The sequence below is a fragment of the Podarcis cretensis genome, assembly GCF_951804945.1.
Source record: "Podarcis cretensis genome assembly, chromosome: 10".
NCBI lineage: Eukaryota > Metazoa > Chordata > Lepidosauria > Squamata > Lacertidae > Podarcis > Podarcis cretensis.
Genome location: NC_137179.1, coordinates 41,764,269 through 41,787,098, shown reverse-complemented (window position 1 = coordinate 41,787,098; position 22,830 = coordinate 41,764,269). Strand labels below are relative to the sequence as shown.

The following is a 22,830-nucleotide window of genomic DNA, read 5'->3' as shown; positions in this document are numbered from 1 at the left end:
GTTAGGAATGCTTTTTCAAGAGAGGTCCTCTTGACACTTGCCTTATTCCTTTGGCAGCAGGTAAACATCTTTTATTCTTATTTCCCTAGGCCTTTTAAAGTCAACTTTACCCCTGCTGTCTTACCCAGGTTGGCGGGATTCACCGGGGCAGCAGATCCCAATGTTGATCATTCTTCCACCCTTATTCCTGATGTAGATCTTCGCTCACCCCTTCTTCCTTGGTGGGGAGGGGAGGCATTTGGGGCTCCACCTCAGGTGTCTTGGGCTGACCCTGGTTTTACCTGAGACTTACTGCCTTTTTAGTTTTGTGTTTTATGATTATTCTGATTTGCTTCACCTGCATTCTTGTTATTTTCTACTTTCTATGTAAGCATTTCCATATGAATTTCTGTAAAAAACTAACTGTGAAGGTCATTGCACCCACACCATACATTTAAAACACTTAATACCACTTGGAGTCATGGAGAATCCTATAAACTGTAAACTGATAAGACTGCTGGGAGCTGTAGATCTTCGGTCAGCACTCTTAATAAACTACAGTTCCCATGATTCTTTGGAGGAAGCCATGGATGTTAAATTGAGTGCTTTCAATGTAGCACATGCTCCACATCAGGGAGCTATGGGTCTTTTACAACAGTCTCAATGTCTCTTGTCCTTTGTCCCCCCTTTTTAAACCTGAAAAGAAACACATATTTTTACATTGTTTTCAGAGCAGCTTCTTTTCTGAAAGTCAACTTACATTTGCAATTACACACAGAAATAAAAATGTGCAAATTTGTGTTCTGGGTCTGCGCCGCAAGTCTTTTAAAGGCCTAGCAATGTCCCTGCCTTTCATGCAGAAGACCCCTGATTATTGCCTGATAAAGAAAGGATTTGACAGTATCTTATGGAAAATACCTGCTGAGACTCTGGAGAGCTACCATTCAGCACAGACAATACTGGCCTGCATTGTCTGACTGAGTATGCAGTAGCTTTATGTGATTTGAATAAAAATAAAATTGGTCTGTTACCAAAGCTGTTAGAGCTTTGGTATGATACTCTTTTATTAATCTGGAAAAAAAAAAGTCATGTGCTTCTGTCAGGACAGTGTTAGCAGGCCTCCCTTGGAGACAAACATCTGCACCATTACGCCAGCTGTCGGAACAATTGGATGCCATGCAAGAAATCTCTGTGTCACTTTGCCTCATGCAGTGGGGATGATGATTCATTAACAATCCCAAACCTGCAATGAACTAAATCTCATTTAGCTCTCTGTGGAGCTATGACATTTTTAATTACAAAACATACCACAAGAGTATATGGAAAAAATATAAAGGTCACCTAATGAAATGTTTCTTTGAGAGTGTGAAGAAGAGAAAATTAGACTTATTTTACCATATTGGGGGGAAATGAATATTAATTATAGTTAATTTCAAACCTTATATTTGGAATTAAATATCCTGAAAAAGCATCGCATATGAACAAAGAAGAGATGAAGTGCTTCCAAATACAAGGATTTAAGATACTGATATGGATTTCTGCTTTGTACATCTGCCTACTTGCATCCATCTCAGTGTGCTTCCATACCAGATCTGTACTTTGCCTTCTGACTTCACTGTGAGTTGGGGATATTGAAACTGCCCAACTGTGTAAGTAATACAGCGTTACGCATGGAACTTAATACTGTATCCCTGGAAAATGCTCTGTGGAAGCACATACTTTGTCACTGGTTATCTCTATGGCACAATCTCCCAAACTTGTACTTGATACAATGTATGTGGATTTCCAGAGCCCATGGGTAAAAAATTTACAGCTGAAAATTACGGCAATGGGAATCTCCCCATCCAAATTACTAGAGCAGGACATAGTCCCAGCTAAAAGAACAGTAACCTGTAAACTAGAGGAGACGGACTTGCAGCAGAAAATGGTCTTGGACAATGGTACCTGCTCACCTCTAAATCTTGGTTTATTACCCCTCTTAAGGCTCCCAAACTATTTGAATTCCTTAACTTCCTCAGCTCATAGATATGCCTTTGTAAAGGCAAGATTCAACACCTTCCCATCGAACGTGCTGAGAAATAGATTCTCCAATGGACAGATATCGCTCTTATGTGATTGTAATTGTGGGGCACCGGAATCGTTGCATCACATAATTTTTGACTGTGCTTTTCACTTACCGGCCAGGAGCAAGTTTCTTGCACAATATCTTAAGGGAATTGCCGATGACATGATTGAAGCCAAACTGAGATACCTATTAATTAATGATGACCCCCTAAGATCACTCATGGTTGCCAGATTCTTGATCAGCGTCCTATCCCTAAAGAAGAGAAATGGACTCCTGTGTGGCCCGGATAATCCCTTTAAACCATGATCTATGTTTTAGGTGATATCACCATTGTTTTAAACCATGATCTATGTTTTAGGTGATATCACCATTGATATCCTTGATTAATTTATGAGCAGAGGGCGATGTATAGGTTACAAATTTATTGTAATGTATGATGGTGGTCTTTGTTTTTGTTTTGCTTTGGTTCCTGTTTGCCTTTTGTAAGTTTTGGCGATTTTAAATTTGGAGGTTTCAGTATATTATGTTGGTATGGCAAACTGTCGTGTAACGGGCCAATGGCCGTAATAAAGATCAATCCAATCCAATCACTGTGAGCTGTGGAGGGAGGGAGAAACAGGGTGCTGAATGAGATGCAATGGAGCATTTCACTAAGAAATCCCTCAGCAGCCCAAGAACAAACGTCTGATTCTGATCATGGTTTCTTTAGGGAAGAACAAAGATCCTGGTTTGGATAATTTATTATTTATACCCCGTCATTCTGGCTGGGTTTCCCCAGCCACTCTGGGAGGCTTCCAACAAAATATTAAAAATACATTAAAACATCAGCCATTAAAAACTTCCCTAAACAAAGCTGCCCTCAGATGACTTCTAAATGTTAGATAGTTGTCTATATCTTTGACATCTGATGGGAGGGCATCCCACAGGGCAGGCGCCACCACTGAGAAGGCCCTCTGCCTGGTTCCCTGTAACTTCTCGCAGTGAGGGAACTGTCAGAAGGCCCTCGGTGGTGGCCAGAACAATGGGGGTGGAGACACTCCTTCAGGTATACTGGGCCGAGGCCATATAGGGCTTTAAAGGTCAGCACCAACACTCTGAATTGTGCTTGGAAACGTACTGGGAGCCAATGTAGGTCTTTCAAGACCAGTGTTATGTGGTCTTTGGACAACATGGTATGTCAAGGTTTATGGTTTGTTGCTCCTGCTTGTGCTATGGGAGGAGTGAAGCAGCAGGGGTCTTTCAAATTTTAGTGGTGCTCTGTGTGAGCCCAAAATTCAGCACCCCTCACCTTCCATTCTGCTCAACATCATAGCTGTGACACCCTTGGGCTCAGTGCCCAGTGGAGCAGAACTGGTCATGCTGCCCTAAATCTGCCTCCGGAAGCAGGAGAACCCAGCAGCATACTTTCTCACAGCAAGCCATGGTTTATGGTTTATGGCTTATTGCAACATGTGAACATGGCCTACCAATGCAATCCTATGTATATCTACTCAGAAGTCAGTCATATTGAATTCAGTGAGGCTGGCTTTCAGGTAAGCATATATAGGATTGCAGCCTATGTCCAGTGCTCATCTTCTGTGCAACACTCAGTCACTTTTAATAGGCTTTTTTTCTCTCAAGATATGTCTCCCAGTGGACTTTGCTAACAGCAGGAATATAAATACGTAGGATGACAGTGCACTGCAGACCATCTCCACCGTCAGCTGCAATTTTGCTCAACAGTGGATGAAGATGAATAGCACTATGTGCTTTAAGTCTAGGATTTTGTAGAACCAACTATAGTACTGCATGGCAAAGCAGAAATTTGCAACAACCTGCAAGCAAAGGAAACAGGTAGGCAAGGTCCATAAACAAATCTTACATAACAAACATGCCTTACATAACTATAAATAATTGTGGCAATAACTGAACTGAATCAGCATCTTCAAATGTGGATTGTTCTTTAGAATTTAAGGGGCTGACAAGAGAAGCACATCGATATCTTACCATTTGCTAGTCAAGCTTTCTGTATTCATTCCTACCCCCCAACCGTTAGTTGTCTCATCCCCTCCTAAGGGTCATCTAAGCAATCGGGCATAGCTGAAAGTATGTACATTGCTGGTGGTCCAATATTTTCTTCCCCTGCAACTGAATTTTATTTTAGAGTCAGTAGGGGACCTCTGATTACACATCAGTCCTTTCATGTGACTCTGGATTCTGAGGTATTAACATTTGTAGCATCACTGAAAGCAGCACAAAACTGTGTATCACTAGCAGTCGTTTTAGAACTCCTGTAGTGAAGTCATCAGGATGTAGCAGCCGTAAATAGGCTTAACAAAGCCTCTTCTTCAGTAAATCTTGGGTTGCCTAGCCGACTCTTGTAATTAATGACAGCAATCTGACGCATGAAAAAGGCAATCATACCTAAAAGTTCTGATTCACACTATTCAGGGCTTTGTGGCAGCAATGCCAGGGAGCCACTGGTTGTGAAAGAAAATACTTAAGTTTGTCATTTGGCAAAAATTACATTTAGTGCCCTACTTGAGCTATAGCAAATGTTATCATTATACTAAATGTATGCAGAAATACCCGCTTGTGTGGCTTTTTACATCATGCATTCTAGCTGCCAAAAACCATGATGCACAAAGGGGACAGCATAGATTTTTCTATCGCCACCCCCATCCCTGTTTCCAGTCAAGTCTCCTACAAATATTCAGGTTCTATCAAGAGAAGGGTATTCTCTACTGCTTTGGAAGACAGGTCACAATTGTGATGGTTGCCCAGCTGATGTGAAGACATGGCCAGTCTGCAACACCCCCAGTTTATGTCGGCTGTCTCCTCTCCACTTCCCCTTTCTTGGGAAAGAGATACAGCTCAGTGGTAGAGCATTTGCTTTGCATGCAGAACATCTCAGGTTCAACCCACATACATCTGCTGATAGGGCTGGGAGAGACCCGCAAACAAAATCCTGCAGCTGCTACTAGTGAAGGCAATGCTGAACTAGATGGCCCCAATAATCTGACTTGGAATAAGGCACCTTCCATGCTCCCAATGCCCAAGCAAGAAGATCTCTAAGAGATGCAGTTTAATTTTCAGCCTGGGAGGAAGGGTAACTTCCCAGCCACCACTGAGCAAGTTCAGCCTCTTTCTTTTAAGTCTCCTGGGTCAAAGTGTGTCTTGTGAAACCATGGGGAAGAGAAAGTACCCAATGGTGCAGATGGAACCTGTTTTTTGTTTTGTTTTTTACAAAGTCATGTGGAGGGAGATTTAGGGAAGCAAGGAATAAATCTGCCCTCCCTCCATGTTGCAATCCCAGTAACAATCAGTTTCCCACAGCTGTAAGCTAATTCAATAAAAAAAAAGATGTCGTTGCATGCAAGATATTAAGCATGACATATACCTCTGACCCTTAAAAATGCATTGGTGATACAAGACCAGATATATTTTTGGGCTTAGCAGGCACAGGATCTAATCAGATTTCTAGACAAAATTAGCGAGCCTAGCTGAGCAAGATTTATATTATTAACACAAAAGAAAAGAAAAACGACATTTCATGCTTGGGTGACATCTGTTATTGCTGAGGCTTTCCCAATTTATCTTTTGCAATAGGTTACATGTCTTCTCCCTAAACCCTGGTGAGGAGCAGATCCCTTCTGAACGCCAGATGCAAAATATAAGCCACATTCACCTAAACCACGTTTTAGGCCTACATACATGATGTGGAATGAGTCTGAGAAAAGCTTCAGACCTGCATGCTCCTTCCTCAGTCCCCTGTCCTCCCACTTAGCTGAGGACTTTGTGAGTATTCAGCAACACTTTACATTGATTGGCTTGTCATTGGGTATGAATCAGGGTTTATAATCTATCAACCGTGTTTTGAAGTCGGCTTGCTTTGGAAAATGACCAGTGTTTGATATGCAGTTAATTATAGACTATAATCTCTGGTTCACACACACCAAACTGAGATAAGCGGGAAAGTGAAAGTAAACACTGGCAAACTCCTTCTCTTGGCCAGATGGGAGTGTGCAAGCCTGAGGCTTAACTTGGTTTCATGACATACATGTGGCTGCTTTGAACCAGAGGTTCAAAAAGCAGTGCAGGGCTGCATGAAAGCTGCTTTGCAAACATCCCCATCTTCCTCTTTGAACCTCTGGTTGCAATCAATGAGAAGGAAATAAAAGGTAAAGGTACCCCTGCCCGTACGGGCCAGTCTTGATAGACTCTGGGGTTGTGCGCCCATCTCACTCAAGAGGCCAGGGGCCAGCGCTGTCCGGAGACACTTCCGGGTCACGTGGCCAGCGTGACATCGCTGCTCTGGCGAGCCAGAGCCGCACACGGAAACGCCGTTTACCTTCCCGCTGGTAAGCGGTCCCTATTTATCTACTTGCACCCGGAGGTGCTTTCGAACTGCTAGGTTGGCAGGCGCTGGGACCGAGCAGCGGGAGCGCACCCCGCCGCAGGGATTCGAACCGCCGACCTTTCGATCGGCAAGTCCTAGGCGCTGAGGCTTTAACCCACAGCGCCACCTGCGTCCCGAGAAGGAAATAGGTTGGTGTAAAAAACGGGTTTATCCCTCATTTGAGGGGGGTGGTGTTAGGGGAATAGAAGCATCCATCACTTTTCCTAATGCCCCCCCCCACCTTTTTGCCCTCTGTGATGTTGGACAGGCACCGACTACAGATCTTTTCACAGCTTCATGGAGGAGTCATAGAAGGTCAAACCTCCTTCTCTGGAAGCATGTCTCAGGAAGGGAGACACAATGAATATATGGTCTCCAAACACCCTCCCAGGGACTATAGGATTGCAGCCTAAATCTTTATTTCTTACTAATGGAAACAGGTTGAACACACCTATCAGCCAATCACTCATTCCCACCATCCTTCTGAGCAATACCCCTCCCCACCCTCTCCCTATATATAAGGGTCTGGTGACTTCTGTTGCAGTGTATCTGAAGAAGAGTGCATGCACACAAAAGCTCATACCAATAACAAACTTAGTTGGTCTCTAAGGTGCTACTGGAAGGAATTATTATTATTATTATTATTATTATTATTATTATTATTTGAACTTCCGGAGGCGGCGCGAACGACAGTGACGGTCCTTCTCACGCTGTGAGGAGGAAGCTCTACAGAACTGGGTCATCCGCTATGGCAAAGCGGAGACCCGTGCTGGAAAACCCCAGGCAGCAAGAGCCTGGGGACGTGGGACTCGGCGGGTGCCAGACGCGACCCTTGAAACGTTGAAGAGACCCCATAAGGAGCCTCGGATCGTGGAGGGGGTTGCAGCGCTGTGAGTCGATCGCTACTCTGCAGAGTGAAGCCGCGCAGCTGCTGTCGGTGAGCGCTGACCTTTTTTCCTCAAAATATTCGGAACAGAAAAGCAACAACCCGTGAGTAAGGAGGGGACTTTTCACAATTGGAGTCTAAATTAATGGAAATTTGGCTGAAAGCGGAGAGATGTTAAGAGGAAGTCCGTATTCCGCTGCTACTTAAATTTCAAAGCAAAAAGAGCTGGGGGAGTGGAGCCATTGAAGAGGCTTTTCAAACTATCTGAACTGAGCAGTCATTGAAGCTGTTTTTAGGTAAAGTAAGGACTTAATTTATTTATTGGATTTAGCTTTTATTTGGACTGTGTCAATCTTCTTCCTTGGGAACTACAAATTCTGACTGAGAAGCCTAGGTGCTTGGGCTGCCTGAACAGCAGAACTGTCAGCTTGCAGACTTGGCTATTGTGTATTTGGACTTGCAACATTTAGAGCATTTTTACACTTGCTACTTTGAAATACCAGTTGGCACTTGTCAGAAACAATATTATGCTGTTAACACCAACTCTGCTAAATACTAGTTACTGAAGGTCTTTGGACATTAAATTTGACTTTATTGACTTTATTTGATTTGACTTCTTCCCACAAGACATTCTAAGCTCCCTCTAGAGGATTTTGGATTTACAGCAGTGACACTACTTTACTTTCTCTTTCCTTTCCTCCTATTTGACTGTTTACTCTTGGGCTGTGGCATTCTCATGGGAACAACTTAGCTTGACCTTGACTCCTAGATAAAATTGGAATGAGCGGCACAAGAAAAAGGGGAGCAAGAACTAGACAAACAACTTTAACCTCAGCCTTACAGACATGTAGATCATCTGTACCTACTCTGCCGTCAGCAGGGGAAGAAGAAATTGTGTCTACTCTGCCGTTGGCAGGGGAAGAAGAAACTGAGCAGTCACAGTTGGAAGATATGGCCTCAGGAGCAACTGCTTCAATTTTAGAGAAAATTTATGAAAAATTGGAGTCCTTGGATAAAAGAGTAGAATCTTTGGACAAGAAAGCGGATGAACAAACAGCCAAAATTGACCAAAATACAGCTTGTTTAAACAAAATAACTGGACAGGTGGCACAGAACGTACAAGCAATTGGGCAGTTAACTGAGGCCACTGCAGAGAATTGTAAATTGGCTGAGGCCACTAGCCAAAAAGTAGAAAATTTAGAACAAGAGGTAAAACCATTCTGTAAACAAGTCGGAGAACATCAAATGTACTTATCTATGATAGAATTGCGGAACCGGGAAAATAATTTAAGGTTAAGGTCAATACCAGAAGCTGAAGAAGGAAACTTAGTTGAGTTCCTGACCAAAGAATTTTCCAAGTTCTGGCTTATACAGGAAGAAAAGGACTTTAAAATTGTATCGGCTTTCAGACTTGGAAGATTTGCAAAGAAAGAGAAGCCCAGAGATTGTTTGATAACTTTGAGATCAAAGGAGGAAAGGGATAAGATTTTGGGTTTACATTACGAAAAGTCACTGGACATTTTGGACAGAAGAGCTGAAATTTACAAAGACATCCCGAAACAACTGCTGGACCTTAGATCCGCCTATCTTGAATTGGTCAGATTGCTAAGGAGCAACTCAATTATTTTTAGGTGGGAATTTCCTCAGGGATTATCTTTCACCTTCAGAGGGAAGAAAGTCAAGATTAAAACACTTGAAGACAGAGATAAATTTCTGATTGCCTACGGAGAGGACCTTCAGAAATGAATTGAAACACCTTTGGGGCCTGGAGCATCTGCTGCATTACTACCCTTGGAATCTGAGGACTCAGAGAAAAAGATACCACCCCTGGAGAAATAACAGAATTGTTCAGGATGTCCCTGCAACTCTTGAGTTGGAATATTAATGGGTACAATTCCCCGGAAAAAAGGAGGAAGTTATTTCACATATTGAAAAAAGAACAATTGGATATTATTTGTTTGCAAGAGACACATGTGACTAGGCTCCACAAAAAAGTGCTAATAAATAAAAGATTAGGCCAAGAATTTATTTCTTCGGAACGAGTCAAGAAAAGAGCTGTGGTGATCTATGCAAAGGAGAACCTGTCACCTAAATTTCTGTTTAAAGGTGAGCAAGGAAGAATTTTGGCAATTGAGATACAATACCAAGGAGAGAAGTTTTTGATATTAGGAATTTACGCACCAAATGAGGGGAAATCGGAATTTTATAAGAAGTTGCATGAGAGCATCCTGGACTATTTAGACTATGACAACATCATTATGATGGGAGATATGAATGGTGTGGTATCAACCAACATGGATAAGTCACAAAATCAAAATGTTACAAAAGATGGCAGACTACCTAAGACTTTCTTTGAACTGACCGACAACATGGATTTGATTGACATCTGGAGGACAAAGAACCCCTTGGGAAGAGAAGGAACATTCTTTTCTGAAGCCCAACTGACCTGGACGAGAATCGACCAAATATGGATATCTAGAGGTCTGGCACCTAAGACCAGAAAAGTGGAAATCTGCCCAAAAACCTGCTCCAACCACAACGCTGTAAAGATGGATATGACACTACTACCAACTGGCTCCTTTAGATGGAACATGAATGACAATCTGTTTAGAGACCAGGAGATTACCAAGAAGGCCCAAAAAGTATTGAAGGATTATTTTGAGATAAATTTGAATACTACAGTGGAAAAAAGAATTATCTGGGATGCAAGTAAGGCCGTGATGAGGGGGTTCTTGTTACAACAGAATGCTGTAAAGAAAAGGACACAAAATGAGAAAAAAGATAAGATTTTGGAGAAAATTAAAGAATTTGAGAAGAAGTTAAGATTAAATCCGAAGTCACAGCTGATTCTGAGAGAAATTAAACTCCATCAAGCACAATATTCCAAATTGATAAATCAGGAAATAGAGTGGAAAGTTAAACTAATGAAACAAAGAACATTTGAATCGGCGAATAAATGTGGGAAACTGCTAGCATGGCAGTTGAAGAAGAGACAAAAATTAAATACAGTTACAAATTTAGAGATTGAAGGAAGAAATATTCAGAACCCTGTGGACATCAGAAAATGCTTCCAGAGATATTTCAAAAAACTATATACTCAAGGGCCGCAAGACGAGGCTGAGATAAAACAATTTTTGATAAAGAATGGACTACCAAAACTGTCACAAGAAAATAGAGTAATCCTGAACTCAAAAATAACACGACAAGAGATTGAACAAGCCATTCAGAACATGCAATTGGGCAAATCTCCAGGGCCAGATGGGCTCACCTCCAAGTACTATAAGACATTGAAAGACTATTTGATACAACCATTGTTGGAGGTTTGCAACGAAATTTTGGAGGGGAAGAAGGCACCAGAATCGTGGAAAGAAGCGTTTATCACATTGATACCAAAATCGGAAACTGAAAAGACCCAACTTAAGAACTACCGCCCCATCTCCCTTTTAAATGTGGATTACAAAATATTTGCAGACATTTTAGCAAGTAGATTTAAAAAAGTTTTGAATCAAGTAATTCACAAGGATCAGGCAGGCTTTCTCCCAGGCAGACATTTGTTTGCTAATACAAGGAACATAATTGATATTTTGGAACTTTTGCAAACAAATATCAATACAAAAGCAGTGTTAATTTTCATAGATGCGGAGAAGGCCTTTGACAATATTTCTTGGAAATTTATGAAGGGAAATCTGGAAGGGATGGGAGTGGGACGGGGTTTTGGAAATGGGATTGATGCAATTTACTCAGAACAAAAGGCTAAAGTGATAGTCAACAATGTGATTACAGAAGAGTTCAAAATTGAAAAAGGAACACGACAAGGCTGTCCTATTTCCCCATTGTTATTTATTTCTGTCCTGGAGGTGCTCTTGAACATGATCAGAGGGGACCGGCTGGTGGAAGGTATTCAGGTCGCGGTGAAGCAATATAAACTTAAAGCGTTTGCAGATGACCTAGTTTTGACCCTACAGGAGCCAGAATCTAGTACGAAAAAAGTATTACAACTGATTCAAGAGTTTGGTCGGGTAGCGGGATTTAAGTTACACAAGCAGAAAACTAAGGTATTGGGGAAAAATTTGACAGTTACAGAGTCAGAACGGTTTCAGAAAGAGACAGAGCTAAATGTGGTTAAAAAAGTAAAATACCCAGGGGTAAATATAACAGCAAAAAATCTGAGTCTATTTAAAGATAATTATGAGAAATGCTGGGCAGAAATTAAGAGAGATTTAGAAAGTCGGACAAGATTGAAACTTTCCTTGTTAGGTCAAATTGCTGCTGTAAAGATGAATGTACTGCCTAAAATGCTTTTTTTGTTTCAAACATTACAGATTGTGGACAAAACAGAGTGTTTCCGGAAGTGGCAGAGAGATATTTCCAAATTTGTCTAGCAGGGCAAAAAGCCCAGAATTAGGCTTAAGATATTAACTGATGCGAAAGAAAGAGGGGGCTTTGCCCTGCCAGACTTAAGGCTGTATTATGAATCAGCAGCTTTCTGCTGGTTGAAAGATTGGCTGCTTCTCGAGGACACTGATGTATTAGATTTGGAAGGTTTTGACAATGCGTTTGGTTGGCATGCATATTTATGGTATGACAAGGTTAAGATTAATAAGAATTTTAAGAACTATATTGTCAGAAAAGCAGTGTTTAATGTCTGGACAAAATACAAAGACTTATTGGAAAATAAAACTCCAAGGTGGCTTTCACCATTGGAAGCTAAGGCCCGGAAAAGACTCAATATGGAGGCCAAATGGCCGAAGTATTGGGAAATATTAGAAAAAGATGGAGATAACTGGAAATTGCAGAGTCAGAAGAAAATGAAAGACAAAGTGCGAGATTGGTTACACTATGCTCAGATCAAAGAAGTTTTTAAACTTGATAAAAAGTTAGGATTCCAGGTGGAAAAATCGAAGTTAGAAACGGAACTGTTAGAGCCTAAGACTAAGGTACTTTCAAGAATGTATAACTTGCTGTTAAAATGGAACACACAAGATGAAATGGTTAAATCGGCTATGATAAAGTGGGCACAGGACACTGGGTATAATATTATGTTTGAGGACTGGGAAAAGTTATGGACCACTGGGCTGAATTTCACTGCATGTAATGCTTTGAAAGAAAATGTAATGAAAATGATATATAGATGGTACATGACCCCAGTCAAACTTGCAAAAATATACCACTTGTCTGATAATAAGTGTTGGAAATGTAAGGAAAATGAAGGAACGTTCTTTCACCTTTGGTGGACTTGCCCCAAAGTGAAGGCTTTCTGGGAAATGATATATAATGAGCTGAAAAAGGTATTTAAGTATACCTTCCTTAAGAAACCAGAGGCCTTCCTTTTGGGTATTGTTGGCCAAGGGGTGTTAAAGAAGGATCGAACATTTTTTATGTATGCAACAACAGCAGCAAGGATACTCGTTGCCAAGCATTGGAAAACTCAAGATCTACCCACACTGGAAGAATGGCAGATGCAACTGATAGACTATATGGAACTGGCCGAGATGACGGGCAGAATCTGAGACCTGGGAGAGGAGACGGTGGAAGAAGACTGGAAAAAATTTAAGATTTATTTGCAAAAATATTGTAAATTGTATGAATGTTAAGCTTGATCATAATCAATTTGGCACCATCGAAACAGACGAAGTGAATTATGAAGATAAGTTAAATTCATGAAAAAAAACAAATTTTTAGATAACTATTAGGCTAAGTTTAAATGTTTTAAAGAGTAAAATGAATATATCTAAAATTTAAGATATGACATTGGAAAATTAGATTGTAAGGTGGGGACAAGGTGATAAATTGCTGGTTTAATTTTTATAAATTTGGAACGCAGGAGCGGGAGATGTGAGGAAGTCCAAAGAGGACAAGAAAATATGTTATAAAATGTGATATTTCTGTATGTTTTGTTTTGTGTGTTGTAACTAAAAAACCCTTAATAAATATTATAAAAAAAAAAATGGAAGGAATTATTTTTTTTACAATGGAAACTGAAATAGTGATAGTTCACTAATGGACAAATTTCAAGAGATAGCACGATGAAGCTGTTAGCTGTCAGCGTGTAGAGCAGGGGTCAGCAAGGTTTACCTCACCTGGGCCGGTTCACTCCCGTGGAAATCGCTCCGTGGGCCGGATCATGTCTGCGCAGACATGATTTCCAGCACCGAGGAAGTGAGTCCCTGCTCCGTGCTGTGCCGGTTTAGCGCAGCACATGGGGACCCACTGAGCAGGCGGCTTGGTTCAGAGGCAGCTCATGAGCTGTTTAAATAACCCCCGTGGGCTGCTTGTGGCCCATGGGCCACAGGTTGCCAACCCCTGGTCAGGATAGGTTGTTTAATTTCATCCCTTGTAAATGAATCAAAGCCTATTTTATGAGACATATTGACTGTATAACAAAATCAGTGTTCTTAATACACTGATTTGTGGGGACAGATATCTGTAGAGCAAGTAATGTACATTTTGGGATGATACCTTCTACTGTAGTTTTCGCTCCAAAACACGCACTTTTTTGCTCCTAGAAAGTAAGGGAAAATGCCTGTGCGTGTTAAGGAGCGAATGCACGGATCGGAGCCATGGCTGCCGTCAGTCAAGCAAAGCGGGAGCCGCTTACACACTCTACGAGGCTCTCGCTTTGCTTGCTTTAAAGTGACCTGGAGCGGAGGGAGGGAAGGAGAGCCATGGCAGCAAAGCGGGCAGCAGCCGCTTACACGGGAGGAGCGACAGACGCTAGCAAAGGTCCGTGCGCTCTCTAAACAGAGCAATGAGGCTGCAGAGGGACGGCAGGAAAGATAAAATTTAAGCAACCAGCAGCAAAATAAAACCAACCTCGAGCTCTGAGCCACAGTGAAAACCAGGAAGTTAAAAAAAAAAGGCTGGGGATGAGGGAGAGGGGGAAACTTCGCAAATCCCCGCGTCTCAGCTGATCCGCTGGGAGGGAGCAGCTTGTTTTCAGGCAGGATAGATTCGAGCATTGTCTGGGTCCTAGTGCCCCTACTACTTTTTTGTGCTCCACTCTATTGCTGCTGGTGGCTGCTTATCACTCAGGCTACAAGGAGGAGCGCTTTTACACAGCTAATGGTGAATCCCCTGCAATCCAAGTCCTCCTCACTTGCTCAAATCTATTCTGCCTCAAAACAAGGAGCGGAAGGAAAAGGCTGCAAACTGTTAAATGGAAAAAAACCCAGGCACAGGGCAAATACCTTAAGTATACCTTTAAAGCAACAGTGCTCTTTCCCTCCCTCCTCCCCGCTCAGCTCGCCGAAAAGCTCCTTCTCCACGCGTGCTCCTTGTCCCTTGAGTGCTTTTCCTTCCCTCCCCACTTAAAACGTGGTTACAAAGCACGGATCCACATGGATCCTCAGGATTTTTGCACTGGGCTACCCCAAACTCACCATCAGATCACATGTCTGTGGCCACAGCATGAACCATAAAAATCATGCACCCACTGTTTCGTTCAGAATATTTTTTTCTTGTTTTCCTTCTCTAAAAACTACGTGCGTGTTATGGTCAGATGCGTGTTATAGAGCGAAAAATACGGTAAATATTCCTCCACCATGGCTGAGATTATTGCAAGGCCTTAGTAAGTGTAGACATTTAAAGAAAGTGAAAGCATCCTTTCATTCAACATGTGGTTTTCTTCCAGCCTTAGGCTATGTACACCTTCGCAGTTTAAAATGCAGGAAGGGCATTATGCACCCCCACCCCCATTTCAAGTAGTATTTGCAGGTTGTTGTACACATCAGAGAGGGACTGGGGATGTCAGCACCCAGTGTGCATTATCTGTTGGGTCTTCCTGCCCCTGCAATACTCTCCCCTCACCTCCAGTTCCTATTTCTTAAGCTGTCATCCATGCATGTGCAATGGCTGCCTCAAATGTACATACATCAGCTTAACTCCAAAGTAGATGTGCCCTAAAATTTCCTTTAGGATTTAAGCTGTTTTAAGAGAAAATGCACCTAGGAACAGTTTTTCTCCATAAATTACAGAAGAACTCTGCATTGTGGGTAGCATCACATGTACGCAGATTCAAAAGCCAGTGGCAGAAGTGCACTGGAGCCAGAGTAAACGGTAATGTGTGCACAGACTTATTTCAAACCCCTTGCCATTTTCTTGTGGTAGGAGTGAAGGGGTTTTGAAAAATCAAGATCTTCTCATGGTGTAACAGTCACTCAGCAGTCGTAACTAATCAAGAGTTGATAACCTGAGCATACTTTAGCGCAGCTATGCAATCACTTAAGAGGTTCATCTGTTTCCTCACTGTGAGTTCATTTTTTCTGTTTCTGGTACAGTAGTTTCTTTTTAAGACATACAAGACTAGTCAGAGGGATCATGTTAGGTACTTGGCATAAATATCAATCTATTTCTTCAGAATTCAGCAATAACTGGTTAAACATATAATTATATGCTCTTTATGCTGCTGCCTTATACCTAATTGGCTGGAAGGAAACATAATTGAACTCAATTACACTTACTTCTGAGTAGACATATGTAGGATTGCACTGTGAAACTGAACTTAATTTTCTTGCTATTAATGGGGGTGTGGAGGTCAGCTGTCACTAAACAATAGCCCATAAGAGCTTTTGTGGGCTATTCACTGTCTTGTCAAAGTCCAGCTAGATAGCTTTTAGTTCATTCAACCGATAGTGAATCACAGTCTAAGTAATTTTCTGCTTTCCTGAATTTTGCACCTGTTACAAAGGACTGCATGTTGGCTGCTGTTCAAAACACTCTTCACAGATGAATATAAATGTAATCGACATTCCTAGTAGTATTACAGAAAGGCAAATCTATACCACATAAAGACAAAGCTACAATACAGCCTGTCATCAGTTAGAAGCTTTTAGTTGGTCAAATTAAAGGCTGCTACTGCAAATCAAAGACAGCACCAATCTTTTGCAAAAGAGCAACATTCTCTTTAAAATAATTTAAAAACATACACATTAAACTACTGTACACTGTGTTTGCTGTTTCTGTTAGCCATCAAAATATTTCTTCATTTAAAAACAGTGTTTCATTCTGTGCACTGTTTTTGCCTAGGAACCCCAGTGTTGTTGCTGCTGCTATTGCTTAGATAATAAATAAATCAGAATAGTGGCAGGCAGTCCACAGAGACCAAGGAAGAAAATGGAGGCACTTGCTAATTTTTAGGTACAAATTGCTATTTCCAAAGAGTGTTTGACAACACACTCCTGGGACAACAACTTTAAGGCTATTTTAGCCGAGCATCTAATGTTTAGGTGGCTCTAGGCTTTGTTGTAATTAAAAATTATGAAGCAGACCAATTTCTCTCTTCCTTCCAAACACCTATAAAACTGACATGAACATGTTAATGGAATTAAGAAGGGAAAACATAAATGGTTTTCTAATGAGTAACAGCAATGTTGTGAAGATGTCCATAGTGCCTTCCTTCCTGCCACAGATCACAAAGTGGTAAATCTACAGGGCTGCAATTAATCAGTTAAGTAAGTTGAAGGTTTATTAGCTAATTGAAAATTTGTCCATGGAAAGATGCTACTGAATAATTAGTCAGAAGATTAAAAATAATTTAGAAATGATTATTTGAAAAATAAGTACTTTAAAAAAAACCTAAAGAAGGCACTTGCCTCTTCTAAGATGGTGCTTACCATTAATCTATTTATAAAACTGGACTTTTCCTTTAAAAATTATTGTTTGTTCATAGGGGGGGGGGATATGCAGGTTTAAATTGATTAATCAAAATTCCTACCTGTGAGAGAGTGCCACTGAACATCATTTCCTGGTAGCCATGCATGGCATTGTGCCCACAAATCAAACAAATATTTCTTTAATCAGATAGCAGATTTATAAATTAGTTCACCTCACAAAGATCTCCTTATGTTATGTGCGATAGAAATTACTCCCCCAATGGAACATATTTATTAAGAATCTGCTGTGTGCCTTAAGACCCCGGTCTCTCTTGTTCGACACAGATGATTGGACCTCACGAGGTTCCTGAGTTATTACAAATGTTCATTTTTTTTATGGAGGCAGTAAGTCTCTGGACACATGCCGCTGACTCTTATGGAAACGTAATAGAACGATTTTCACTTATTTGCATAATACAGCATAATGTGCAGTGGCTCGTGCACATTGTGAGTCTCCCCATTAATAAATACGGCCAGCGATTCATTACCATACCTCTCTGATAGCTGTACAAAACTCACTCTGCAGTACTTTTTTAAGTGACTGCAGCTTGTGTCCTGGTACTTCTCCAGCTTCTTGTAGTTTCTCCAGCAGTTCAATTGCTCTGGCAACATCTGAACAGATAAAAATAAGGCAAAAGGTCAGGGAAGGTCACATTTTGACTTGTATTACTGCTGTTTCAGCTACACCAAGGAGCATATGCTGTAATTTTCAAATTGGACAGTGAGATTTTGCCACCCCACAATCCCCCCCTCCGGCTGTTCAAGTTCAGTTCTGCATTTTCACTGACTTTAAAAAAATATGACTATTGCTTTAGGCTGCAATCCTAGGCAGCCATATATGCAGGCATTGGAAAAGAGCAAATATTGCCCAAGGGGTTTTGAAAGTTTTTCCTACAGTCAATCATGTAGTTAATCAGGTAAGCCCACTTGGGCAAATCTTACGACACAACACACAAGCTGACACAATGCACCAAGCTCCTACATGTTTGACATACACCTCTCCCTCATTTTGGCTGTCTTAGTAAAAAAAAAAGGAAAAAAAACACCCCTCAAACAACAACAAAAAAGCAGCAGAGTATTCAATTGTGGGGACTGGACTACCAGGATAATGGAATGCATTGGATTGTTCAGCAGTGGAACATATTACCTCTCAGAAGGTGGTGGGCTCCCCTTTGCTGGTGGTATTCAAACCACCGGTGGTCCAATGGCCATCTGCTAAGGGTGCTGTAGTTGCACCCTGCATTTGTACATTTTGCATTGAAGTGGGGTTGGACTAGTTCAGGATTTCCCAAACCTGGGCCTCCAGCTGTTTTTGGACTACAGTTCCCTTCATCCCTGACCACTGGTCCTGCTAGCGAGGGATAATGTGCTTCGAAAACAGCTGGAGACCCAGGTTTGGGAAAAAGTGGATCAAATGACCTCCAAGGTCCCTCCTAACTCCCATGGCAGACCTGGTCATTTTGTTATTCCTAGGTTGGTTTGGATACCTTTCAAGGCTATTAGCATTAATAATGTTCCTCTTTCGATCCTAATGCAGAGCACTAGGCTGAATGCAAGGATCTCATCACCTAATGCATGGCCCACAGATGGCTCAACTTCGGCAACACTAATGGAGAGAAGAGATGATGGCTCTGACCCCGTTCCTCACTCATTCTGGTGACAAGACCTGCCAAAGCAGATCAACCTTCTGTCCGCTGCCCAGAGGGACAGAAATGCAATGACCACAATAATGGGACGAAGAGCTGTTTATCAGCAGGTGCCCCATGTTTGCATGATAAAAAGTTGCTTGCTGGCATGCTTGCTGCCTTCTTGTCTTGCTATTTTGTGAGCTGCATGTATAATGTGAAGGTCTGGTCCTGATTTTGATTGACTGATGGGATAAGGGAAAACTACAGCTTTAAAGACAGTATCATTTTCTCCTGTTTGGTCTAGAGATGCGAAGGCTTGAGGGAAAAAAACAGGTGGGACCCAGTTTTACTCCATTTCCCCCCCCCCCCTTATTTACTTCTTTAAAAATTGGAAGGAAATGGAAAAAAATGGGCGAGAGGACCCCTCCCCCCTCTCCATATTTTTCTGTGGGTTTTCCCCCAGGCCTTCCTATTTCAAGTAATGTATAAATTAATGTCTGTGCTATAACCAGAGTTCTGCAATGGATAATTTAGCAAATATTAATGTATATAATGCTAACATTTGAGTTCTTACATAAACACACTGTAACTTGATTTGAGGGTCATACAGTTCAGATAAGATGTGATAATAATAATACATATTTTTTTTTATGGTGGAGCAAAATATTTGAACACCTCAGTTGCCTTCTACTGAGCCAGACCACTGATCCAACTAGAACAGGGCGCTCTCTGCTCTGACTGGCAACAGCTCTCCACTGGTCAGGCAGTGGTTTGTCCCAGTCTTACTATCAGTAGAAGTGAGCACATGCATTTACCAGGAAGACACAGAGCCAATTCATGTATACCTTTCGGTGTGGCAGGAGGTTTGTATAGCATCCAGGCTACACAACAAATCCACGCCAGAACACACATTATGCTAAAACCTGGGAATAGCTGTAATGAAGTGTTAAAACAAGTGCTGTGCCAAAAATCTCTCCTATTCCCCCCCCCCCATTTCCCATCTATTTTTGATGAGAAAAATTGTAACCAAAAATTTTGAAATAGGAATAAGATTTTTGTGAAATTCTCATGGGTGGGGAGGTACAGTCTCATGGGGTTTTGTTGTGATTACTGGCTGCTAAGGTGGCCGTGGGCTACCTTTGAACGTGCTTTCTTTTGTTCCAAAAATAATCTCTCCAGCCTTCCTGGGTGTCCATTTTTCCTGGAAATCCCACGATGCCTTCAGCTGAGCTTCCATGTAAGCACAGGGAGGTGGGGGAGCTACCTATTATGAACCCAACAACTGTTGTTTTTTACATGAAGTCTTTTTACGTTTTTTAAAAAAAGTGTAGATTTAAAAATAAAATCAGTGACTGTGTCAATCTGAGATGCTTGGTAGCCAGCCTCCTTAACTTCCTGTGCCTCAGTTAAAGCTCAGAATAAAGCATAGTGAAGTAAATTCTCCTATGGTTTTTTTCCTTCCAGATCAAGATATGCATGCAGCCCAGAAGGTTCAAGAGCACTGGATGAATGTTTAATCTTTATTTTAATGTTTAATCCCCATGCAATGATAAGGTAAGCTGAACCCTGCATTCACTGAATTTTTAAAGAAAAGTGCCACAAGAAAGAGCCAGGCAAATAGAAACATATTTTGCACTGAAATAAAACTTTTCAGTTACTGGAGAATAGGGTTCAGAACAACACTAATTAAAACCAACAGTCACTCTTTACAAGTATGGAAATCAACTCGCATTGAACAAGACAGATTCCTGGCTGTTCTACACAGTGTGATATAATGAGGATTAAATGCTGATAAGTCTATGGCTTTGCTGGGATGAGAAATTATGCAATCAATCTCCTTTATTGGCATAAAAAGTGCATGGATATACATGGATCAGAACACAACACAGTTAACGAAACATAGTAGGAGATACTTTAAGATAAAACTATCAGGACATCATAAGGTACAAAGATGGCTCTTAGGACCTATGGTGACATAATTTCATAGCGTCACTCAAAAATCTTGCCACATTCTCCACAATATCATTGCTACAATCGTTCAGCAGATAAGACACTCTGGAAGAGTCTTTGCGATAAATCTCCTCTTCGGTAAGGGGGTCAAATACTTATCATATATTCCTGCATAAAATAGGCAATTAAATAAAATGTGTGTGATGGATTTGACCTGTTTTGTGCCACAAGGGCAGTATCTTTCAGAGTATGGGATTTTCGAGAATCTACCTTGCTGAAGGTACACTTGCTGAAAGTCTTTGAGCCAAAGCTGAACTACAGTGACCACAATGTGATCAAATGGGTGAAGTACATTGGTAGGAGTGGAATCTATGAGCAGTGGCGTAGTGTGGGTTGTCAGCACCCGGGGCAAGGCAAGTAATTTGTGCCCCCTAACCCATGGATTTTAGTAGGGGCAGAGAGCTGCGAGTGTGAGTGCACCCCCCCCAGATGTTGCGCCCGGTGCAGCCGCCCCCCTGCACCCCCACGCTACGCCACTGTCTATGAGACAAGATGCTAGCCCTGAGCAGCCAGTTGGCTCCCTCTCCCCTAGTCTCCCTTGATTTCAAAGTACAATTGAAAAGCATCTCTCTGGCCCCTACTCCATACACAGGCAGGAAGCTAGACTCCTGCGGCTTCTCTGGAAAAAGAACACGTGTGCCTGCTCTGGCTTCAGTCACTGTTGGAGTTTGCAGCTGGCACTGGGCAGCCAGAGAGCCCCCTGCCCCAGCTCACCTCTTGCTTCTGTCCCAGGATATAAAAAGGCCAGTCTAACCACCACCCAGGGAGCATCCACCACCATGTGATAAAACCCTCCTCTTCTGTTGGTGTCACCACTTGCATCATATCCTAGTATTTTTGGAAGTTCTTGTGCATATGTACTTGCTGGGCAAACCTTGAGTTGACTGTCTCCTGTGCTTGCTATTGCTGTTGTGATTGGTTGGGGGCTCACACTTCCCCTCCCCTCTTTGTTGTGCAGAGTCCTTGATATGGAGCCCTGCTCTGGGAAGGTCTGTGACCAAAAAGGCTGAGGGTTGGCATTTGCTCCTTGTTGGGCTGGGGTGGGTGGACATGGCACAACATTTGAAAGCTTTGGAGTCCTTTTAATGGCTGGCAAGGCCAGCACCTCCCTCTCCTCCACCCCAATCAGAACTACACCCTCCTGCAAAAAGTAAACCCAGCAGGCACACGAGGACAGATCAACTTGTCTTTAAAAATCTACAGGTTTTGTCCTCTTAATTTGAAATTGGCCAGTAAGTAATTCCTTGCCTCCATTCTCTTCTCTCTCACTTGCCCCTGCCCTGCAATTGCAGTTCACCCCAGGGGATCAAAGACAACTTGTCTGAGTCACCATGGCCACTGCTCTAATAAACAAGACTTAGACAATCAACATTATAGTTCGCTTTTTTCCCATACAATGAAATGGCCAGAGCTTTTTAATACTTTTTCTACAGAATTACTGCTTGCATAAACTGAGTAAAAAATCCATAAATTCATGTCTGTACTTGAATAAAAATATTCATGGCTTAAAAGCAAGCAAATAACCAATGAAAAGGGAGGAAATAGGAAATAAAAAGGAAAAATTTAGAATTATAGTATGAAAACCATATTCCAGCTTGTGGGTTGCGATTATAGGATTCTGTCATTATCCTGTTTTGAATGTTCATATCGAGGGATCATTTTATACTCATTTATACATTTTATATATTCAGGTCTCTCTCTTTATTCTTTATCTCTATGTTTCGACATATCCAGCCCATTCACAAGTTATTTGCATTTAGACAGAGGAAGAAAATGAGGTTGAGCTTTGCGAACTTTGTAGTGGAAAGCCTTTCAAATATCTTAGGACAGATTTGAGAGCAAGATGAATCATTGCCGACAAGTTTGCATTATTTTGATGCCATACTCCCATGTATTAATTTCTGGATGGTTTTAGAGTAAACCCACCTCAGTCTCCCATTTGCCTTGTTTACAGCTAACAGCTTTGATGAAAGATTAATGGACAACGTAGCGGCATGTGTATCTGTGGCAACAAGAGGAACTGTACGTTCTGTGTATCAAAGGGACATTAATGATGTCTTAATGCAAGTAAGGAAAAGATCAGGTCTGCAATTTGCCGAAAGTAGGAGGCTATATAGAGGGTGCTACCTCAAGCCATCCATAATGCGATATTGGATGTTTCATCTAGATAACTTAAAAGTCGATTCATATATTATTACTGAAGGAACATATGCAATCTGCCTCTATTCCACCTG

The 22,830-nt window shown here is 41.6% G+C and overlaps 1 protein-coding gene across 4 annotated transcripts in view; it reads right to left on the bottom strand.

Moving 5' to 3' along the window:
- LIN7A (lin-7 homolog A, crumbs cell polarity complex component) overlaps positions 1-22,830 on the bottom strand; it is a 44,979-nt gene that overhangs the window by 16,320 nt on the left and 5,829 nt on the right. For 2 of the 4 annotated variants that reach the window (XM_079992071.1, XM_079992072.1), the window contains exon 2: positions 17,452-17,570. The exons of 1 other annotated variant lie outside the window; for it this stretch is intronic. In XM_079992071.1, coding sequence (XP_079848197.1) covers positions 17,452-17,570 — 119 coding nt within the window. Of the gene's footprint in view, positions 1-17,451; positions 17,571-21,457; positions 21,667-22,830 lie in introns of those variants that run through there. One more of the 4 variants, XM_079992073.1, reaches the window with a different exon arrangement.